Below are 24,717 nucleotides of genomic sequence, written 5' to 3' on the forward strand. Positions count from 1 at the left end.
TAAATTTAGTTTCCTTCGGCCTGGCATTTGCTCCAGCAGGCGGCCTTCCTTCAAGTACCTGACTGATTGATGTCTTATCTTTGATATGTTCCATTAGCCTCCAGGAGCAGAGAGTTCAAGGCCCTCTCCGAACCTGAGGAGTCCTGCGGAGGAACTGAAGGCCTTCAGAGTCCTTGGGGTGATTGACAAGGTAATTCTTCAGCATCTCTTCAAGAGTTCACTCATAAATCGACCGCATGCTGACATGGCCTCTTTGAAGCCGAGGATCTTAAGGATATGAAACAAAAGGGGAAAATGACTCGAATGCATCTGCACTTTTAAAATAACAAAAGCAATGGAAGGGAAAAAAAAAAAAAAAAAGAGCCTAGCTTTATGTAAGCAATTCATCTAAGCAGCCGCAAAATCTGTTTGCTATAGAGGGCAGACTGCATCTTTTCTTGGTCAACAATGTGGCGTGGCTCACAAAGAGGGGTCATGATACGTGAAGGGAGACTTAATTTCTTTTCTAATTGGAGGTCAGGCAGTGGGTTGAAAGGAACTGGTTATGTTTTACACGCGGCTGAGCACAATAAGCATGCCTTACCGGGAAGGTTTTCTATCATTTGTCATGAAGAATTACTTTCCTGCCGTTAATGCATTATACCAACATTTGCGTAAACAAGTAAACCCTTTGGAATGACCTGAATTTCTCCATTGATTACTGTTGAGATGTGATGTAACTAAACTAGTTAGAAAGTTTGTTGTTCCTTTTTATTTATTTTTTAATTTTTTTTTGTGGGCACAATAAGTAAGGCTGCTTTCACACTCTGAGCATTCATCCGTTATTAAGCATCGCTTTTCTGTGTAAAAACAGATGTATAATAACGGATGAAATAACGGGTGCTAACGGCTGAATAAATATTCATTCTTTAAAACTTGTTATAACATCCCTCATGTACGGCCGTTTTTACACCTCTGCCTACGGACTCCCACAGCCGGGACTACTACTACTCCCATCGTGGAACAGACTTCTATCCATGATGGGAGTAGTAGTTCCCCGGCTGCGGGAGTCTGCCGGTGGCTGGGGAGGCTACATTAGTGTTTGTACTACAACCCCCATCATGGAACAGACTCTGTTCCATGATGGGGTTGTAGTACAGGGGCTGAGGGATTGATCGCACCGGGTCTCACTTCTGAGACCCGATGCGATTAGAAGTTATTAAACAGGGGAGCGGGCGGCATGCTCCACTCCCCTGCGATGTACGGTGTATTTACTTTCATTTTTAAGTTCCCCGCCGGGAGCCCTGAAAAGCCGGTACTGAGGAGCCATTCAGGGCTCCCGGCGGAGTTTTCAAATAGAAGCGCTGCAGTGGGGATAGATATATAGAATCGCTGGGGTGGTATATAACTGGCCCCCACAGCGCTTCTATATATCTTTCCCCCCGCAGCGCTTTTATAAATGTTCCCCCCACAGCATATATATATATACAGTGGTCCCTCAACATATGATATTAATTGGTTCCAGGAGAACCATCATATGTTGAAACCATCATATGTCGAGTACATATGTCCATGTAAAAATGGTAATTGGTTCTGGGGCCTCGGAACCATTGTATGTTGAATACATATCTCTATGGGAAACTGCTAATTGGTTCTGGGATGACCATTGTATGTGGAGTGTATGGGGAGTGTTTAACAAACCAGGGTGCCTCCAGCTGTTGCACAACTACAACTCCCAGCATGCATGTACAGCCATTGACTGTCTGGGCATGCTGAGAGTTATAGTTTTGCAACAGCTGGAGGCACACTGATAGGGAAACATTGATGTATGGGGTGTATAGTGTGTATATGTATTGTATGTGATGTGTGACATTGCATACAGTACTGTACAGTTCTTTAAATACCTTCAGGGGGGACAGAATATCCTCCATTACCATCCTGCCGACTACAGCTCTATAGGAAAGGAAGGGGAGGGCAGCCAGCAGCTCATTGGATGCCTGCAGCAAGATGCTGCAGGCTATTGGCTATGGCTGCACTGGGGGGGCGGGGCTTACACAGAGCTCACAGTGGAAGCCTGTATGAGTTAGCAGGACAGCATGTGAGTAACAGGAGGCAGAACGGGGCACATGGGGCACACGGGGCACATTATACAACTATCTGTCAGTTGCTGAAGTTGTCAGCGCTGTCAGATAGCTGTTTGTACGATGGCCCCGACACACAGCAGCATCATATGTCGAGGCTGCCTTCAACATACGATGGGCTCTGAGAGGCCATCATATGTTGAAATGATCATATGTCGGGGCCATCATAAGTCGGGGGGGTCACTGTGTGTGTATATATATATATATATATATATATATATATATATATATATATATAGTCCCCCGCAGCGCATTTATATATTGTCCCCCCCCCCCGCAGCGCATATATATAAATATATATATATGTTCCCCCGCAGCGCTATCATAAGCCCCCGGCAGTGCTATGAATGAAAAGTATTCTACAGCAGCGCATCAGATGCGCTGCGGTAGAATACTTTTCATTCATAGCGCTGCGGAGGCATTTGATGATAGAAGTGCTATGGGTGCCTGACATATGGATATATGTCTGACCCCTGCAGTGCATCTATATACAGATACCGCTGCAGCGCTATGAATGACAAGTATTCTTTCAGCAGCACATCGCGCCGGCCACATGCGCTGCTGTAGAATACTTTTCATTCATAGCACTGCCTGGGGCTTATAATAGCGCTGCGGGGGGGGGACATATATAACTGCGCTGCGGAGGGGAACATATATAAATGCGCTGTGGTGGTCAAGATTATATAGAAGCGTTGTGGGAGCCAGATATATTACCCCCCCCCCCCCCCCCCTGCGATTCTATATATCTTTCCCCACTGCAGCGCTTCTATTTGAAAACCCTGCCGGGAGCCCTGATTGGCTCCTCAGTACCGGCCATTCAGGGATCCCCACAGGGAATTTAAAAATGAAAGTACAGTAAATACATCGCACATCGCAGGGTTGCGGAGCATGCCGCCCACTCCCCTGTTTAATAACTTTTAATCGCATTGGGTCTCAGAAGTGAGACCCGGTGTGATCAATCTCTTGGCCCCTGTACTACAACCCCCATCATGGAACAGAGTCTGTTTCATGATGGGGGTTGTAGTACAAACACTAATGTAGCATCCCCAGTCACCGGCAGACTCCTGCAGCCGGGGAATTACTACTCCCATCATGGAAACAAGTCTGTTCCATGATGGGAGTAGTAGTAGTCCCTCCGCACTGAAGGCGTCTGCTGATGTCACCTCTTCTGAGCATGCTCAGAAGTAATAACGGATATTATAAACCAGGTGCAAACGGATGACATAAAGGCTCATCCGTCAGCCATAGGCTTCAATGTTAAAAATAAGGGCCGTTAATTTACCCGTTTCGTGGGACGGAAGAAAAATTAGTGCATGTGCCGTTATTTCTTCCGTCACAATTAACGTCCGTTATTCATGACGGGCTATAACGGGTCATAACGGATAATCAAAAAATACCATAGACTTGAATGGGATTTTGTAACAGACATTTAACATTCTTTTTTAAAACTTTTCTAACGGACGTTTATAACGGATCTTTTAACGGATGAATTTTATAGTGTGAAAGGGACCTAAACATCCATGGTGCCAAGAGAAAGATAGTGAGTCCTTAGTAATTAATGCTGAAATCTATGTCATTCCAAATTACTGATTTCCATTTAAGTCCCAATGTAGACAAACACCATGGTGAGATTTTTTTTTTTTGTTTTTTTTTTTTTTTCAAAAAAAAAAACCTGTGTAGAGGAAGAGTGGTGCAGTTGCCCATAGCAACCAATCAGTTTGCTTCTTTCATTTTTCACGGGTCTCTTTAAAAATAAAAAAAGCAATCTGGTTGCCATGGGAAACTGCACCACTCTTCCTCTGCACAGTTTTTGATAAATCTCTACCCATCTTACTAATCTAATAACACACATAAAGTTGTACCGTTCTCTTCTTTTCAATATATTTGAGAAAACATCCACAGTGCAGGGATTAAAGTTGGGCACATTGGCCCAGATTCATTAAGGCTGTGCCAGGCGCAGACCCAAGGACTTACAATTTAGTGTGCAAACAAAGCTTTTTTGCATGTTACTCACTAGGCCATGCAGATGCTTTACATGTCTTTTTTATGTATCTATCTTCTGTATTTGGCCCACAAATCCCTCTGTTCGGCTGCTCACACATTCTTGCATCCACTGCTCAGGGAGGGGCGTGTCCGAGGCAAGCACTGAGCCCACCCTCTCTCACCATGCATTCACTTCCTCCCTGAGTCTGCTGTGCAGTGCTGGGTCTTTTCATCCAATCACTGCAGGCTGCTCTGTAACCCCCTCCTCTCTGTTTTCAGACAGGAGTGAGCACAGAGGAGTGCTAGTCCCACCCTCAGTAACTAGACATTGTCTCAGCCTGTGCTTCAGCTGGGACAGGGTTGTGTTCTGAATAGTATGGGAACCCCTAGTGGTCTTTTTTTTAAGAGCTGTGATTTTTTTTAATTTTATTTGTATTTTTTTTTAGAGATGACATTTTTTATGAAGTTTATTAGAAAGGTTAATATGTTGCCAAGATGTACAACATACACTGCAAAAAAAATATAAAGGGAACACTTAAACAACACAATGTAACTCCAAGTCAATGACACTTCAATGAAATCCCACTGTCCACTCAGGAAGCAACACTGATTGACAATCAATTTAACATGCTCTTGTGCAAATGAAACAGACAACAGGTGGAAATAATAGGCAATTAGCAAGACACCCACAATAAAGGAGTGGTTCTGCAGGTGGTGACCACAGACCACTTCTCATTTCCTATGCTTCCTGGCTGATGTTTTGGTCACTTTTGAATGCTTTCAAAGCATGAGACGGTAGCATGAGACGGAGTCTACAGCCCACACAAGTGGCTCAGGTAGTGCAGCTCATCCAGGACATTGGCACATCAATAAGAGCTGTGGCAAGAAGGTTTGCTGTTAACAAAAACATTTTATATAATGTAGATAATACCATTATATGGACAAGGGGCTCTGTACACTGAGGACAAGCGGGGCTCTGTACACTGAGGACAAGCGGGGCTCTGTACACTGAGGACAAGCGGGGCTCTGTACACTGAGGACAAGCGGGGCTCTGTACACTGAGGACAAGCGGGGCTCTGTACACTGAGGACAAGCGGGGCTCTGTACACTGAGGACAAGCGGGGCTCTGTACACTGAGGACAAGCGGGGCTCTGTACACTGAGGACAAGCGGGGCTCTGTACACTGAGGACAAGCGGGGCTCTGTACACTGAGGACAAGCGGGGCTCTGTACACTGAGGACAAGCGGGGCTCTGTACACTGAGGACAAGCGGGGCTCTGTACACTGAGGACAAGCGGGGCTCTGTACACTGAGGACAAGCGGGGCTCTGTACACTGAGGACAAGCGGGGCTCTGTACACTGAGGACAAGCGGGGCTCTGTACACAGTTTTTGATAAATCTCTACCCATCTAACTAATCTAATAACACACATAAAGTTGTACCGTTCTCTTCTTTTCAATATATCTGAGTAATGGGAGTCACTGTTTAACCCCTTAAGGACAATAGACGTAAATGTACGGCGCATGCCGTACACTATCACGGGGCACAAGAGCAGGGAGGGTGTTTATGAATATTGATGAGCCGTGCGGAGCGCCCGCCCGGCGAAAATGACGTCAGCGTGCACGGAGCTTGGGTCGGAGCTCCGCCCACGCCCCAAGGCCCTCGTTTACATAAACAGAAAAAAACAAATTGAATCGGAACGGCTGGACAGATCCCGATGCTGTGAGTATCGTTTTGATCAGTATCACCCACACTACAAACCTGTGTGGCAGGTTAAGTGTGGGTGATACTGCTGACAGATTTCCTTTAAACGTACACATTGTCGTTAAAGTTTGATTTATTTATTTTTTATTTTTTTTAAAGCATTTCAATAATAGAAAAGCTTATAACATGGGTATCATTTTAATTATATTGACCCACAGAATAAAGAAAACATGTCATGTCATGTTTACCGTAAAGTGTACAGCGTGAAAACGAAACCTTCCAAAATTTGCTAAATTGCGTTTTTCTTTTCAACTTCTTCACACAAATAATATTTTTTTGGTTGCGCCATACACTTTATGGTAAAATGAGTGATGTCTTTACAAAGTACTTCTAGACCTGTGTTTCCCAACCAGGGTGCCTCAAGCTGTTGCAAAACTACAACTCCCAACATGCCCGGACAGCCTTCGGCTGTCCGGGCATGCAGGGAGTTGTAGTTTTGCAACAGCTTGAGGCACCCTGGTTGGGAAACACAGGTCTAGAACCACCACCACTACATTAAGATTGATAAATCTACAGTATACAGTAAGCTCCTCAGCTCCCCCTACTGGTGGTTGAAGGCTACCAGAATGTTATCATTATCACTTGGAGCTCCTTTATCAGAAAACATGTAAAGATATATAAAAAGAAAATAAGTGGTGAATATTCACTTCTAATATTCCTTTTAGTAAGTGACACCCTACTTCTACACCCTTTTTAAAGGGACAGCGTGTTGACTCTCCCTAAACCCAATACACATGGTTATAGTCTAGTCTCTCCCAGAGGAGAGAGGAAGGAGACAGGGATGCTGGGTATACTGGGTCTGACTCCATTGAGCAAAGTCGTGGATTAACATACAGTGGTCCCTCAAGTTACAATATTAATTGGTTCTGGGACGACCATTGTATGTTGAAACCATTGTATGTTGAGACCATAACTCTATGGAAACCTGGTAATTGGTTCTGAAGCCACCAAAATGTCATCCAAAAATAGGAAAAAGTGAGGATTGAAGAAAGATAAGTAGAGAAGTAATATAGATAAAGCAAATCCTTACATATAAAAGTAAGAAAGATCTGCTGGAGCTGTAATCACTGTCTATGTAGAGGACAGGAGCTTCTTCAGGGTCCTGTACAGAACACACAATGTCCTAAAAAAGTAACATGGAGCCGCCCTCACCTGGTGTCCAAAGGAGCAGCTAACCCTGGGACAGGTAAAGAGTACAGAACAAGTAATACCTCACTGTACTGTAGGGGGAGCTACCAGACACCAGTCAGTGCATACGCTTCAGTAATACAGGGGTTTTACCAGTGAATGCCCATTCTGATTGTTCAGTTCTTCCGGCCATTGACTTGTTTCACAGATCTGGACTGTCTGTACATTGTATGTTGAGTCTGGTTTCAAGTTACAATGGTCCAGAAAAGATCATTGTATGTTGAATCTGGTTTCAAGTTACAATGGTCCAGAAAAGATCATTGTATGTTGAAACTATTGTATGTTGAGGCCATTGTAAGTTGAGGGATCACTGTATTGGCAATAGAGGCTAATACATTGTATATCTCCATAACGGCAGCACCGACCCAGGTGAGTAATACATCATTTTAATCCGGTTCTACCCCACTATACCCCCTGTATATTAGGTTTAGTGCAGGTGAATCGGCTGTCAGTTTACTTTTTATGGATTCTTACTTGACATTATGAGTTGCAGACATCACCCGCCATCAGTAGCGTCTCCGGTGACCTTGTCTGTTATTTGCTAAGGTGACAAATGGCTCGCCCCGCTCCCTTGTTCCATGGGCTTGCCTGTTGCCTGCCTCCGGGTCTGCGCCTCCCCTTCTGCTGACTTGTGCCGGATTCCTTCCATCTCATGTCTCAGGGCTTTGATGCATATGTTCTGAAGGTGGCCACACTGACTTTGGTTGGGAGCAGATGGTAAACCTTCAGGCTGCCACCGGCTATACTGGTGTTAAGTTGGAAAGTTAACGTTTGATGATGGTTCAGCAGTGCATATGAAAGGATTTGACAAGAGAAATATATTTAATTAAAAATTAGCATCGTAAACATTTTTACATTTGTATGCAATGGAAATATTGGGAAATGAACTTTATTAGACAAAAAAAAAAAATAAGCCAGAAGGCATTCCGATTCCTACTGCCGGTAACAGATGAATTGGACAGGGCTGGGGGATATTTCTGGTTTGTAACTTTGTCATCCAAAGACGGTAAGAGGTGGATATAATACGGGATATGTCTGTCTACAAGCCATGGGATGTGAGATTGAGTAGGTAGGGTCATAAATAGATAAAAAATAGAAATTGACTACAGTAGGTTATGAGATGGATGGATGGATAGATATGAGATACATATGAGAGAGATAGAAAACAAATAGTTTTTAAAGATACATAAGATTGGTGATAGATACATAAGAGATGGATAGATAGATAGGTAGATATGGGATAGGTAGGTAGATAGGTAGGTAGATAGGTACCGTAAAGACGCACTTTTTCTTCCCCAAATGGGGGGAAAAGTTGGTGCGTCTTATACGGCGAATACACATTAAAACCCTGTCCTATCGTGGCGGTCCCTGTGGCCGTCAACGGCCGGGACCCGTGGCTAATACAGACATCACCGATCGCGGTGATGCCCTGTATTAACCCTTCAGACGCGGCGATCAAAGCTGACCGCCGCGTCTGGAGGGAAAGTGACACTAAACCGGCTGCATCGGGAGGGACCTTACCTGCCTCCTCGGTGTCTGCTCCGTGCCGGGATCCTCTGCATGGCCGGCGCTCTCCATCGTCATCATCAGGTCGTCGCTCACGCCGTCCCGTCATCCAATAGGAGCGGCGTGCGTAGCGACGTGATGGCGGCGACAGAGAGCGAGGATGCCGGGCAGCAGAGACGTTCCGGAGCGACGGGGACACCCCGGGGACGCGGCGAGAGTGATTGAGGGCGACATCCAGGGTAGAGGTGACGGATCCAGAGCGGCGGGGACACGTGATTATAACCTCCCATACCAGTGGTCTTCAACCTGCGGACCTCCAGATGTTGCCAAACTACAACTCCCGGCATGCCCGGACAGCCAACGCCGGTCCGGGCATGCTGGGAGTTGTAGTTTTGCAACATCTGGAGGTCCACTGGTTGAAGATCACTGTCCTATACTTTACATTGTATTCTAGATTTTCCTCCTTTAAAATTGGGTGCGTCTTATATGCCGGAGCGTCCTATATGGTGAAAAATACGGTAGGTAGATAAATGTTGGATACAGGCAAAACCAGAGTAGGTAGTGATCTTGAAATCTAAACGTATAAGGATACAAAGAATGGTTTGAGATATACATCTGTTCCGAACGCTGGAGTCGGGAGCTTGTGATGTCATAGCTCCGCCCCCTCATGACATCACTCCCCACCCCCTCAATGCAAGTCTATGGGAGGGGGCGTGACAGCCGCCACGCCCCCTCCCATAGACTTGCATTGAGGGGGCGGGGAGTGACGTCATGAGGGGGCGGGCTATGACGTCACCGGCTCCAGCGTTCGGAACAGTTTGTTCCAAACGCTGAGCAGCGGAGTACCCCTTTAATCACGGACAGGTGAAGGTAATAACATGGATTATCTAGTGACAATGACGCCTATCCAGGGTGGGATATGTTAGTCCACAAATATTCAGTCAGGTGATGCAGACAAATAGACAAGTGTAAGGATCTGAGCAACTGGGACAATCATGTTCCGGTATTTAGTATGTAGTGGTCATGGGCACCCAATGCTCATTGATATATATTGGGGAATGGGTGAAGGATATCCTGCCCAGTCTGGTCCCACAGTAAGGTTACTGCAGAGGAAACTGCTGAAATAGTTCCTATTGACTATGATAGAAAGGTGTCTGATCACACAGGGCATTCAGCTGGAGAATTCGGACCATGGCAAAGAGATTAAAGGGGTATTCCGTGTAAAAACTTTTTTTTCCCCCATATCAACTGGCTCCAGAAAGTTAAACAGATTTGTAAATTACTTCTATAAAAAAAAAAAAAAAAATTTTAATCCTACCAGTACTTATCAGCTGCTCAAGTTGAGTAGTTCTTTTCTGTCTGACCACAGTGCTCTCTGCTGACGCCCTTGTCTGTCTCAGGAACTGTCCAGAGTAGGAGCAAATCCCCAGAGATGTCAGCAGAGAGCACTTTTGTCAGATAGAATCATCTGTCACAGCAAGTGAAGGCCGCACTGTAATTAGGGCCGCACGTTATATCTCAATTACATGGCGATTTTTTGCGAACGGCAATATTTCGGCCCGGCACCATAATCGCGCACACATGCAGGGTCTTGGGGGCAGCCAAAATTAGGCACTCTGCTAAGAAGTAATAGGGGTGCGGAGGAAACGTTAAAAACCCAATGCTCACCTAACCCCAGTGACCCATAGGTCTTCTGCAGATCCCGTTTTTCTCCATGTGGTCCAGGTATCTTCTTTTTGCTACTAACAACCAGCTGCTTCCAGGACCTTTACCACTCAGCCAATCAGTGGCCGCAGCAGTTTCATGTGTCAGGCCAGTGATTGGCTGAGCAGGAAGGTCCTGAACCATAAGACACTGGACTGCATGGAAGAGAACGTGATCTGCGGCAGACCTATGGGGGGACTGGGAATAGGTAAGTATCTGTTTTTTTTTTTAAATGTTTTTGCCACACCCCGACACAATATGGGGATGAGGGCTTAAAATGAGGGATGGACATAAAATGGGGATAGATGCAAAATTTGGGGACAGAAGTTAAATGGGGGGGGGGGGGGGTTTAACTTGATATTGGGGGATTTCACCATTTGATTGTTTATAGTAAAATTCAACTCTATAATCGTAATCACACATTTCTCCAATCCGTGCAGCCCTAATATATGTGTGTATATAATGTTAATTTAGATATTTATTTATATTGGGGGGGGGGAGAGTGGTGCAGTTGCCCATAGCAACCAATCAGATTGCTTCTTTCATTTTCCACAGGCCTCTTTCGAGGCCTGTGGAAAATGAAAGAAGCAATCTGATTGGTTGCTATGGGCAACTGCACCACTCTTCCTCGGCGCAGGTTTTGATAAATCTCCCCCAATTGTCCTTTATACGGTAATTCAATTACTATTCTCAGTCCGGTGTCTGTGAGAGTACCCAGAAACAATGGGAAGGACTGAAATAAAACCCCATCTTTAATAATATCTATTGAGAGTGTGAAAAGCCTCTCGCGCCCGTTTCCCCCTCTCCCATTCAGCCCATTGTGTGGAGGGTAGTATACGGCAGATGAGACAATCTCATAAGGAGCAGGTTATAGAAGCAGCCATTCTGTGTCATACTATAGCCTGCCGCCCCAGCGCCGTCTTCTATTGTATTCTATGCAAATCTGCTTCTCTCTCCGCGGCGGGGAGAAACGAGGGGGGGGGGGGGGGGGGGGGGACAAACCTCATCAGGGAGAAGCGGAATCTATTAATTGCATTCACGGACGAAGGTGTTCTATCGAAAGTCATTATTTCCTAATCGCTATTTGTTATTCCCGAGTATGTTTTATCACAAAACACAAGATCGCCGTAATAAGAGCCTTTCACCGGGAGGACAATAGGGGCCAAATTAGAGCAAAATGAGATTTTTTTTTTTTTTTTTTTTAAATGAGTCTTTCTTTCTAGATTGTTGAACAAACCAATGAGCTGACATTATTTACTTCTTTTTTTTTTTTTTTTTCCGGCGAATATTGCTGCGCTCTTCGCTGGCAGGGAACAGATCCTATCCGAAGGGTTATCGGCGCTCTCCCTCTGTCCTTTATGTCGACAGCTTCATTAGAAATTGGACTCGTGTCAGGACGGCATTAAAAAAAAAAATAGAAAAAAGGGAAAGAGCTACTTGGCCGGGTACAATCTGTAGTGAATGGAGCCATCATATTAATACACAGCCGCAGAATTGTTCATTAAGAAACGACTTGCGCTAAGAGTGATGCATGTTAAATGCAAACTTCTCCAGATGGTCGGGACGAGAGTTTCCCCGGTTTTATAAAGCTGGATTGCTGATCACTTTCCGAGGACTTTTGTGCGCCAGCGATGCAGTTATAGTCGGCAAATGTAGCTTTGTGCAGAGCAAAGTGCCTATAACCTTCGTGATGCCACAGGCTACACAGGGCCTGCAAAATTGGAGGTTTTAAAAGGGCATTTCCAATGCGGAAAAAGGTTATTTTTTCGATTAGGAATGCAGCTTGGGCTTTTTTTTTTAAATTTATTTATTTAAAGGGGTATTCCAGGAAAAAACTTTTTTTTTATATATATATATCAACTGGCTCCAGAAAGAAAAACAGGATCAGCAGTAGACCTATGGGTCACTGGGGTTAGGTGAGCATTGGGTATTTAACGTTTCCTCCGCACCCCTATTATTACTTCTTAGCAGAGTGCCTAATTTTGGCTGCCCCCAAGACCCTGCATGTGTGCGTGATATGGTGCCGGGCCGAAATATCGCCGTTCGCAAAAAATCGCCATGTAATTGCGATATATCGTGCGGCCCCAATTACAGTGCGGCCTTCACTTGCTGTGACAGATGATTGACATCTGGGGAATCTGAAGGCTCAGTCACCACCTTAAAGGGTTATTCCATGAAAAAAAAGTTTTTTTCATATCAACTGGCTGCAGAAAGTTAAACAGATTTGTAAATTACTTCTATTAAAAGATCTTAATCCTTTCAGTACTTATGAGCTTCTGAAGTTAAGGTTGTTCTTTTCTCTCTAAGTGCTCTCTGATGACACCTGTCCTGGGAACCGCCCAGTTTAGAAGCAAATCCCCATAGCAGAGCTCTTCTAAACTGGGCGTTTCCCGAGACAGGTGTCATCGGAGAGCACTGAGACAGAAAAGAATAACCTTAACTTCAGAAGCTCATAAGTACTGAAAGGATTAAGATTTTTTAATAGAAGTAATTTACAAATCTGTTTAACTTTCTGGAGCCAGTTGATATATAAAAAAAGTTTTTTCCTGGAATACCCCTTTAATTTTTGTGACACCACATTTTTGAACTTTTAGCTACAAATTGGATATGATCAATATATAAGAAAAAAAATAAAATATATATATATATATATGTGTGTGTGTGTGTGTGTGTAGAGAGAGAGAGAGAGAGTGTGTGTGTGTGTGTGTGTGTGTGTGTATATATATATATATATATATATATATATATATATATACAGTGATCCCTCAACTTACAATGGCCTCAACATACAATAGATTCAACATACAATGTTTTTTTCTGGACCATTATAAGTTGAACCCAGACTCAACATACAGACAGTCCAGATCTGTGAAATATGTCAATGCCCGGAAGAACTGACCAATCAGAATGGGCATTCACTGGTAAAACCCCTGTATTACTGAAGTGCATGCACTGACTGGTGTCTGGTAGCGCCCCCTACAGTACAGAGAGGTATTACATGTTCTGTACTCTTTACCTGTACCAGGGTTAGCTGCTCCTTTGGACACCAGGTGAGGGAGACTCCATGTTACTTTTTTAGGACACTGTGTTCTGTACAGGACCCTGAAGAAGCTCCTGTCCTCTACATAGACCATTGTTTCCCAAGCAGGGAGCCTCCAGCTGTTGCAAAACTACAACTCCCAGCATGCCCAGACAGCCAAAGGCTGTCCGGGCATGCTGGGAGTTGTAGTTTTGCAACAGCTGGAGGCTCCCTGCTTGGGAAACACTGACATAGACAGTGATTTACAGCTCCCAGCAGATCTTTATTACTTTTATATGTAAGGATTTGCTTTATCTATATTAGTTATCTATTTATTTTTCTTTAATCCTCACTTTTTCCTATTTTTGGATGACATTTTGGTGCCTTTAGAACCAATTACCAGGTTTCCATAGAGTTCTGGTCTCAACATACAATGGTTTCACCATACAATGGTCGTCCTGGAACCAATTAATATTGTAACTTGAGGGACCACTGTGTATAAATATATATATATATAGATAGATAGATAGATATAGATTAGTTAGGCGTAGCCGAATTAGTCCAGTGATGCAAAAAGCAAAATCATCGGTAGTTGCAGTATCTTGTAATACCTTTTTTATTGGACTAACAAGATTATGACAGACTCAAGTCTACAATATCTTGTTAGTCCAATAAAAAAGGTATTACAAGATACTGCAACTACCGATGATTTTGCTTTATATATATATATATATATATATATATATATATATATATATATATATACACACCGTATATATAATTTTATTTTGATATTTTTTCAAAATAGATTTCTTTTGTTTTTAAAGCCTGGATATTGCAAAGTTTAAATGTATCCACTAGAGATGAGCGAACTTACAGTAAATTCGATTCGTCACGAACTTCTCGGCTCGGCAGTTGATGACTTTTCCTGCGTAAATTAGTTCAGCCTTCAGGTGCTCCGGTGGGCTGGAAAAGGTGGATACAGTCCAAGGAAAGAGTCTCCTAGGACTGTATTCACCTTTTCCAGCCCACGGGAGCACCTGAAAGCTGAACTAATTTATGCAGGAAAAGTCATCAACTGCCGAGCCGAGAAGTTTGTGACGAATCGAATTTACTGTAAGTTTGCTCATCTCTAGTATCCGCTATCCACATAAAAGTAGTAACTATGGTATAACTACTGGGACCCCTACCGATCACAAAGAAATTGGATATATATATATATATCCAATATATATGTGTATGTATATAGATGGATAGATAGATAGATATATGTATATAAAAATGTCATAATATTTTTTTGAAAAGCCGGGATATTGCACAGTTTAAATGTGTTGCCCCATCCACATATTGATAGAAACTAGGGCAGTGGTCTCCAACCTGCGGACCTCCAGATGTTGCAAAACTACAACTCCCAGCATGCCCGGACAGCCGTTGGCTGTCCGGGCATGCTGGGAGTTGTAGTTTTGCAACATCTGGAGGTCCGCAGGTTGGAGACCACTGAACTAGGGTATAACTGCTACAGATCACAAATACGGAGGTAATTTTCATCCTCTCTTTAAAACGGTGATCTCCAAACTGTGGACCCCGAGCTGGGCATGCTGGAAGTTGTGGTTTTGAAACAGCTCGAGGTCCACAGTTTGGAGACCACTGCTTTAGAACTTCCGACCATTGCCTAATGCTCCACTTTTTATGTTTGGATGTCCCATAGAGAGTAAATGGAGCAATAACTGAGCGCGTGCAATTCGGGAGATAACCGACCTCTATTCTTGTCATTGACCAATCGGGAAGGAGGGGGATGGTTTACACCTAGATTAATGTTAATAGCCGTGTATGTTCTAGGTGTGCAGCTGATTTACCCACAAACCCATGGGGCCACGATCAATAAAGGGTAATAGCAAAATGGTTTTGCAAGGTAATACTGTGGTTTACCTGCAAAAATGTCCAATTTCCACCACATATGAGCAAGACCATGTCTCAGCCTAAAACTTATTGTACACTATGGCATGAGCCCTGTAACTTTTTAAAGAGGTATTCCGGTATCAGAATATTGTTTTAAATATCACTATAAGTAAGTTACATGTCTTAGTGTTATCACAAATTTAAAGGGTACCTCTCATCAAAAAAACTTTTGATATATTATAGATTAATGTATGCAGAATAACTTTACATTTGCATGTTATTAAAAAATATGCTTCTTTCTATTTAATTTTCCACTTTGAAGAAATGACCACTAGGGGTCTCCCTACCAGTCCTGGCAGCAAGCATTTCAGACTCATGCTGGAGTCCTAAACACTACGAGCTGCCAGTCTGCTTTGTTCACAAAGGAGAACACTCAGAGCTGCCAGCCTGCTTTGTTCACAGCCTGTTTGGCTGTGAACAAAGCAGGCTGGCAGCTCTGAGTGTTTAGGACTCCAGCATGAGTCAGAAATGCTTGCTGACAGGACTGATCGGGAAAAATACAATAGAAAGAAGCATATTTTTCATTAACATGCTATTGGAAAGTTATTCAACGTTCATTAATCTAAAATATATCAAAAGTTTATTTGATGAGAGGTACCCTTTAAATGGCTTCAATTACCCCTGTTATGAAGTCCTCTCATTGTTAGTGACGTGTCATCTCAACATCTCCCCCCCCCCCCCCCCCCTCCTCCATCTCCCTTGGCGGGAAGTTGTCTAGTCCTCTCTTTGTCGGTGTAGTGTTGTCCCAGCAGAGAACGTTTTCTAGAGTATACAGCAGTTGATAAGTACTGGAAGGATTAAGATTTTTTTAATAGCATTAATTTACAAATCTGTTTAACTTTCTGGCACCAGCTGATTTAAAAAAAGAAGAAAAAACTTTTCCACTTGAGTACCTCTTTAAACAGGAAGCACAGCGATATGCTTCCGCAGCATTTTTTTTTTTTACCCCTTTAGGGTCTATTCACACGTACAGTATTCTGCACAGATTTGATGCGCAGAATTTGAAGCTGTGCCTACGCATAAAATCTGCGCAAAATACTGTACGTGTGAATAGACCAATGAAGCGTACCTGTCATCACAGGATTTTTTTACATTTTTTTTTTTATATGTTACTCACTAGGTCGTGCAGATTAGGGATCAACCGATGATCGGTTTGGCCGATATTCACGATTTTGGGCATTATCGGCAATTACCTTGCCGATAATCCGATAATGCTTCGCGCCCCGCACAGCCCCCTCCGCGCCGCACTACCCACCGCACCACGACCGCCCTCCCCCCAACGACCCACCCCACCGCACCGCGCCGCACCCCCACCACCCCGGCCCCATTGCCTCCCCCATCCGCGGTTTTATAATTACCTGTTCCCAGGGTCCACGCTACTTCTGGCTCCTGCTGCATCCTGCGTTACACCGTGCGCAATGACAAGTGACGTGACGTGACGTCACCGTCAGTGCGCACAGTGACAGCTCAGGAGGACACCACCGGAGCCAGATGTAGAGTGGACCCCGGGCCCCGGGAACAGGTAATTATAAAACTGGGGATGGGGGAGGCAATGGTGCCGGGGCGGTGCGGTGGAGGGTGCGACGCGGTGCTGCGGTGGGGGGTGGGCGTTTGTGGTGATAGGACTCAGGAGGACCCCCCCCGACAATAAGGGGGAGAGAAGCGGGTGGCGGCAGCGGCCTATGGCACCGCAAAAGCCGCTGCAATACAATGATTTAAGGCGCCCGCTTTAAATCAATGATCTGCACCGGTGTCGCGGGGGGGAGGATAAATAGCCGATAACTTATACTGATAAGTTATCAGCTATCGGCCCTATCCTCCACCGATTATCGGTATCTGCCCTCAAAAATCGATATCGGTCGATCCCTAGTGCAGATGCTCTACATGTCTTTTTTATGTGTATAGCTTCTATATTTGGCTCACAAATCCCTCTTTTCTTCTTCTCACTTATTCTAGTATCCACTGCTCAGGAAGGCACTGCGTGTCCAAGGCAAGCACTGAGCCTGCCCTCACTCACCATGCATTAACTTCCTCCCTGAGTCTGCTGTGCTGTGCTGGGTCTCTTCATCCAATCATTTCAGGCTGCTCTGTAACCCTCTCCTCTCTGTTTTCATGCTGCTGTCTAAAAGACAGGACAGGGGTGAGCATAGAGGAGTGCTGTCCCAAGCCCGTGCTTCAGCAGGGACAAAGATGATGCTGCAGCAGGACAGGAATAATGTTCTGGATGGTATGGGGACCCCTAGCCGGGACTTCTCTAAAAAGTAGATAAGGTATATTGGAAAGGTTAATGTTTTTCATTTATATGTACAACACATAAAATGTTTTTGATCCTGAGAGTGCCCATTTAAAGGAGAACTCTCTTCGGCACTTCCATAGAAATGAATGAGAGGAGTCCCAGTGATCGGACCCCCTGCGATGTCCGGAACTGGACCCAGCTCTCAGTGAAGAGTGTCTATGGTAGACGGCACATACTCCATTCATTTCTATGGGAGTGCCGAAGAGACCTGAGTCCAGCACTCGGGCATCATCTGCCCTCCATAGAAATGAATGCAGTGGGTGCCGCCTACCGGTAGACCACACGGGCTCCTCATTGATAGAGCCGGGGTCTCGTTCTGGAGATCGCGAAGGGCCCCATTGATTGAACCTCCCCTATGATCAGATACTAAAAGGGGTACTCCGGTGAAAAACTTAATTTTTTTTTTTTTTATCAACTGATGCCAGAAATTTACACAGATTTGTAAATCACTTCTATTAAAAAAAAAATCTAGATCCTTCCAGTACTTATTGGCATCTGTATACTACAGAGGAAATTCATTTTCTTTTTGGATTTCTTTTCTGTCACGACCACTGTGCTCTCTGCTGACACCTCTGTCCATTTTAGGAACTGTCCAGAGCAGCATATGTTTGCTATGGGGATTTTCTCCTGCTCTGGACAGTTCCTAAAATGGACAGAGATGTCAGCAGAGAGCACTGTGGTCATGATGTCAGCAGAGAGCACTGTGGTCGTGACAGAAAAGAAATCCAAAAAGAAAAAAATTTCCTCTGTAGCATACAGACTTCAGAGAGAAAGAGAAAAAAGACAGGAGGACAGCGCCTAGCGTAATTCTGTGAGAAATAAATAAATACCAAAGATCCGCAAATAGGTGTTGTGCTCACCTGGCAGGACACTTGGGTTCATGCACGTAACCCCTCCGTATGGGGTACAGACGTATGGATCTCGAGCTGCAGCCTGCAACCAGTAGGACCGGTCCCCTTCCAGAGGTGGGGGTCGGTAAATGTAGACAACTGTATATGGCAAGAAAAAGTTCTGCTGCCCTGGCGCTGCTTTCATACGATCCACTTCAGACTTCGTAACGCAGGATATGGTATAACCAAGAAGTTTTTTATTGTTCCATAAAAACAATTAAAACATATGGCAAAACGCGTTTCGGGAAGATAATTTCCCTTTTTCAATTGCTTAAAACGATGACGGCCAACTTTTAAGCAATTGAAAAAGGGAAATGATATTCCCGAAACGCGTTTTGCCATAGGTCATATGTTTTAATTGTTTTTATGGAACAATAAAAAACGACTTGGTTATACCATATCCTGCGTTACGAAGTCTGAAGTGGATCATATGAAAGCAGCGTCAGGGCAACAGAACTTTTTCTCGCCATATACAGTTGTCTGTAGCATACAGACACTAATAAGTACCCGAAGTATTAAGATTTTTTTAATAGAAGTAATTGACAAATCTGTTAACTTTTTGGCACCAGTTGATGATGATGATTATTATTATTATTATTATTATTATTTTTTAAAGCTTTCCACTGGAGTACCCCTTTAAGTTAATAAATGAATTATGGCTGGAGTTCTCCTTTAAGTAATTGGGTCATTAGTTACTACTATAGGGTGGTTGAATGCAGGATACGATGGACCCTTCAGTACGCATGCACCCTTCCTCGAGCTAGGTCAGTGTTTCCCCAACCAGGGTGTCTCCAGCCAGGGCTGGCGTAAGGATTTTTGCCACCCTAGGACCCCTTGACTCCACCCATTGGTCTGCCCTTTGACATGCCCAACCTTACTACCGGGGTGACACACTGTAACAAGCCCCCTCCTCATGTAATTAGCTTACTACAGGGGTGACACACTGTAACAAACCTCCTCCTCATGTAATCTCCTTACTACTGGGGTGACACACTGTAACAAACCCTCTCCTCATGTAATCTCCTTACTACCGGGGTGACACACTGTAACAAACTCTCTCCTCATGTAATCACCTTACTACCGGGGTGACACACTGTAACAAACCCCCTCCTCATGTAAATAGCTTACTACAGGGGTGACACACTGTAACAAACCCCCTCCTCATGTAATCTCCTTATTACTGGGGTGACACACTGTAACAAACCCCCTCCTCATGTAATCTCCTTATTACTGGGGTGACACACTGTAACAAACCTCCTCATGTAAATAGCTTACTACAGGGGTGACACACTGTAACAAACCTCCTCCTCATGTAATCTCCTTACTACTGGGGTGACACACTGTAACAAACCCTCTCCTCATGTAATCTCCTTACTACCGGGGTGACACACTGTAACAAACCCCCTCCTCATGTAAATAGCTTACTACAGGGGTGACACACTGTAACAAACCCCCTCCTCATGTAATCTCCTTATTACTGGGGTGACACACTGTAACAAACCTCCTCATGTAAATAGCTTACTACAGGGGTGACACACTGTAACAAACCTCCTCCTCATGTAATCTCCTTATTACTGGGGTGACACACTGTAACAAACCTCCTCATGTAAATAGCTTACTACAGGGGTGACACACTGTAACAAACCTCCTCCTCATGCTGCTGGCTGAGCGAGTGGTTTGGATGCTGGTTGTAGAACTTTCTTTTGGCAGGCGTAGCAGTGCCCCTTATCAAGAGGGCGCTCTAGGCAGCTGCCTATTTTGCCTGTAGGCAGAGTCGGCCCTGCCTCGCCTCCAGTTGTTGCAAAACTACAACTCCCAGCATGCCCGGACAGCCGAAGGCTGTCCGGGCATGCTGGGAGTTGAAGTTTTGCAACAGCTGGAGGCACCTTGGTTTGGAATCACCTAGCTAAGCAATGGTTAACCACCCCGTTCTACACTGCACGTGTCAAAGAGCCGCAAGTTGAAGGTGCTTCTCTTAAAGACTGTTGTTAACTAAACATTATTGCCAAACAGATGGGAAGCACTCACCAGCCTGATGTTTTCAGGCCTAATTATATTATCACCAGTCCTGTACGGCTCAGTTGAAGAGGTGTATCCAGGGGCCAATTTATAATCATTTAGGCAACACCTGTTTGGGAAAAAACTGACAGTCAAAGGGCACATTTAAAAAAAAAAAATCACATATGTTCTCGTATTTATTACTTCAATGTGGACGGTATCCAGCTGCAAGGAAACCGGGGGTGTGAAATGCCTCGTGTAGGAAGCCCTGGTCTCGGCGAAAAACGACTGAATAAGGCGTAAATGTCAAGAAAAGCCCTGATTAAAGAGGCTGCACGCGGAGAAGCTCTCATGTGCGCTACTTTTCTTTCTTTCTTCTTCTTGAGCGGCGCTGCACGTGAAGTGCCACAAGGTAAAGAAGAGAAATCAGTAGACGGCTGTAGGCTGTGATCCCTCTTCTAACCGAGCTTGTATAAAATCACATGGGAGGGAAATACTGCGGATTCTTACCTGCGGATCTGCCTGGGTACAAATCCACGGCGGAATACTTGGCAGGCAAACGGGTGAGGGTTGTTTTTTTTTTTGCCAGTCTCGCCCACGTGCCGCGGATATGTACGTATGTAAATTGGTGTGCGACGCAAATTATTCCTCGGGGTGAATTCCTAGATCAGTGTCCCCCAACCAGTGTGCCTCCTGCAGTTGCAAAACTACAATTCCCAGCATGCCCAGACATCCAAGGGCACGGTCCCAGAGTAATCGAAAACCAAATCCCCATGTAAGGCCTGGTTTACACTGAATTGAGCAATGGCTGTTAGACATACACATTGGGTGGGTGGTAGTACAAAAATGGTGCAGAAACTTATTAGATGTAAGAGTTGCCCCACCTTAAAGGGGTAGTCCACTTCCCCAGTGTTTGGAACATTTTCTTCCGAATGCAGGGTGAAGGCTGCGGCGTTCACGAGGGGCATGGCTGTCACGCCCGCCCCCCAATAGACTTGCATTGAGGGGGCGTGGCCGTGACGTCGTGACCCCCGCAGCCCCCACCCAGGATTCAGAACTAAATGTTCTAAATGCTGGGGCAGTGGAGTACCCCTTTAAGTATTCTGAGAATTGTTGTGTGCTTATATGGTGCAGCACAGGCTTAGAGAATAATGTAGAGGTTCTTGAGTGTGCCTTGCGCTTACCTCTTTTTGCTGATGTGGCATGCACAGGATAGGCTCTATTTTAGTATACAAATCCACAATAATGTGGCTCTGTAATGCAGGCTACATTTCACATGAATGGACGCAATTGTGCTTCACTTCCTGGTGCTGGGGGTCAAACACTGGTGAAGGCGGCGGGATACCGCTGCGGCCAGTAATTGACTGAGCGGCAATGTCTTGAGCTGAGCCAATTCATCACATTGCTACCCAGCCAAGTGCAGTGGTTTCCCGCCGCAGCCAACGATTGGCTTAGGGGTACTCTGACATATTGACCCCCCAGCACCAGAAAGTGGAGCACGGCAGATTTTGGCAGACTGCATATGTTTGTTAAAAGAAAAAAACAAACAAATATATTTTCTCTAGACAACCCTTTTATCCCTCCATAGTCATAACAAGGTGATTTTAGTGGTCTATATGTTGTTATTGAGCCTCTGAAAGTTCCATCTATGGTACTTTCCTTTTCATTTCACAGACAGGACCAGAGCTTTGCTGTTTGCCATTAGTACACACACTAGGCTTTCTTTTTGCAACTTCTCTGGCCAATCACAGCACACAACTCTCTCTGCTGTGCTCTGAACTCTGTGCTGTGGGATTATTTACACAGTACACTTCTATACAGAGACTTGGCTGTAGGGGGGTGCATAGGCAGCAGTCGCACCACGGCCCTGGTGTCTAAGGGGTCCCAAAAGCACATCTGCCCCTTAAGAGACCATTGTGAAAATTGCCACATTGGGCCTGGTTGCAGATTTTTCATCAAGGCACAGAAGCTACAAGTTGAACCTCTGCTCCTATAGCATGTGGGCATAAAAGGGATTATTGATGCACTAGAAGTGCAAGGGGCAGTGTGAGCAGATATTCATGAAGCATCAGCACTGTAGGGGTTACACTAAACACTGGTCTGCAGTAGAAGCTGCTAAGAAAGTAAAGGGGTATGTGGGGGATTAGGCTGTAGCACTGTGAAAATACAGCAGTAGGTACACTGGCATTTACAGAAAGGACAGCTGCCCTGAGCTTCATAGGTGGCTGGAGATGAGAGTGAAACCTTGATTTACCTTTTAGGAACAATGCGCATCATCTTCATCAGGCAAACAGAATCAGCCCAGGCTTTCCCATGCTTTCACTCATTCTCTCCTGCACAACGCACATGCTAACCCCTTACTTCCTGTGTTTTTGTCTTCCTATAACTGTTACTAGAGACAGATTTCTCCTAACTACAGACAGTGGACAGCAGATTGCAGGGAAGGGAGACGCCTAGTGGCCAAGACTTTGGAGCTCCTTTTCTGAGTTAAGGAGTAAATTTTGGTAAATGAAGGGATTAAAAAATATGTTACAAATCACATAGGGTATCACATGGAAGGGAGTTGTTTGAAACAACAGTGACCAGGAAGGAAGTGTGCCAACTCCATGGCAAGTACAGAGCTGCCGATCCCAACAGATAGGTGCCCAGGCGATGGAAATAACCATATTTTTGCTGATCGCTGTTTGTAACATTGTAAAAATTAGCAGCTGAAGAGTCAAACTGGCGGTACTAAGCTGCAGTTCACCACAGTCTACCTCAAAAGTTTCCCCCCCCCCTGATTATTACGTATTTGTCACCAACTAACAGTTTCTGATCTAAATTTAGCATTGGAAACCTGAATAAAACCCATACGACTCTGAATTATCATTTTTCACGTGGGTGATACATTATATCTGCCCCCTTAATAACTGGTTGCGCCACCTTTAGCGGTAATAATAATAAGCGACCCCCTTCCTATAGTTTTCATTCTGTCACTTTACCCCATACATTCTTGTCAACCTGCGGATTTTCCTGTATGAACTGCTAATTCCTGTCACCACATCTGCGTCGGGTTCATGTAGATTTCTGTATGTTGGCGTCAGACATATCCCTGATCTGCTGGTTATATTGGAGACAAATCCAAGGTTTTAATAGCCTTTTATAAAAATTAGAAAATTATGACATTTCATATGTTTAACCCATTGGGGAGCAGATCGAACGTTGACCTAGATTTGTTTCCCAACCAGGGTGCCCCCAGCTGTTCCAAAACTACAACTCCCAGCATGCCCGGACAGCCGTAGGCTGTCCGGGCATGCTGGGAGTTGTAGTTTTGCAACAGCTGAAGGCACCCTAGTTAGGAAACCCTGACCTAGCCACATGAGACGGCAGTATCCTTTCTCTTGCAAACCATAGTGGCAGCCCAAATAGCTTAGCAGCAAGCAAGGGCATAATCCGCAATACCTGTGTTTCCTACCAATAAGTTGTTTGGATATGTTGTACATTTTGGCAAAACATTAACCTTTCTAATATACATTATAAAAAAAAAAAAATAGTACCGTATCTCCTTTTTATAGAAATTATGGTGTGTATATATATATATATATATATATATATATATATTTATTTATATATATAAATAAAATAAATGACTAGGGGTCCCCATACCATTCAGAGCAAAATCCTGGCCGGCTGCAGCATCATCTTTGTCCCAGCTGAAGCACAGGCAGGGACAATGTCCAGGAAATGTTGGCAGGACTAGCACTCCTCTGTGCTCACTCCTGTCCTATCAGACTTCAGCATGAAAACAGAGAGGAGGGGGTTACAGACCAGCCTGCAGCGACTGGATGAAGAGACCCAGCACATCACAGCAGACTCAGGGAAGAAGTGAATGCATGCTGAGTGAGGGTGGACTTAGTGTTTGCCACGGACACGCCCCTTCCTGAGCAGTGGATGTCAGAAGGATTGAGCAGCAGAACTGAGGGATTTGTGAGCCAAATACAGAAGCTAGACACATAAAATAGGCATGTACAACATCTGCGTGACCTAGTGATATGACAAATTTCGATTGGACGATATCTTCTATGAGACGTGACCCGTGCAAGTGGCTGCATTTTTGGCTTCTCCCAAACTCTACACAACCAACCATATGTAGAGCTTGTACAACCTAATCTAAGTTGTCTTCAGCAGGAAAGTTGGTAACCAATTGACCGACATTGCTACATTTGGGCAAGGCTTGTCTGGATAATAGGGTAGATAGAATTTGGCGATGCCGTGTCTCTTGACCACATCCTCTCGCGGACACCTCTGTCGC

At 44.6% G+C, this 24,717-nt stretch overlaps 1 protein-coding gene across 2 annotated transcripts in view; it reads left to right on the forward strand.

Annotated features, from left to right (window-relative positions):
* The window catches only part of RPS6KC1 (ribosomal protein S6 kinase C1), a 179,658-nt gene that overhangs the window by 90,347 nt on the left and 64,594 nt on the right, over positions 1–24,717 (forward strand). For both annotated transcript variants that reach the window (XM_056568297.1, XM_056568296.1), the window contains one exon: positions 98–190. In XM_056568297.1, the coding sequence (XP_056424272.1) occupies positions 98–190 (93 nt within the window). The remainder of the gene's footprint in view (positions 1–97; positions 191–24,717) is intronic.

This window comes from Hyla sarda, chromosome 3 (genome assembly GCF_029499605.1).
Source record: "Hyla sarda isolate aHylSar1 chromosome 3, aHylSar1.hap1, whole genome shotgun sequence".
Taxonomy (NCBI): Eukaryota; Metazoa; Chordata; class Amphibia; order Anura; family Hylidae; genus Hyla; species Hyla sarda.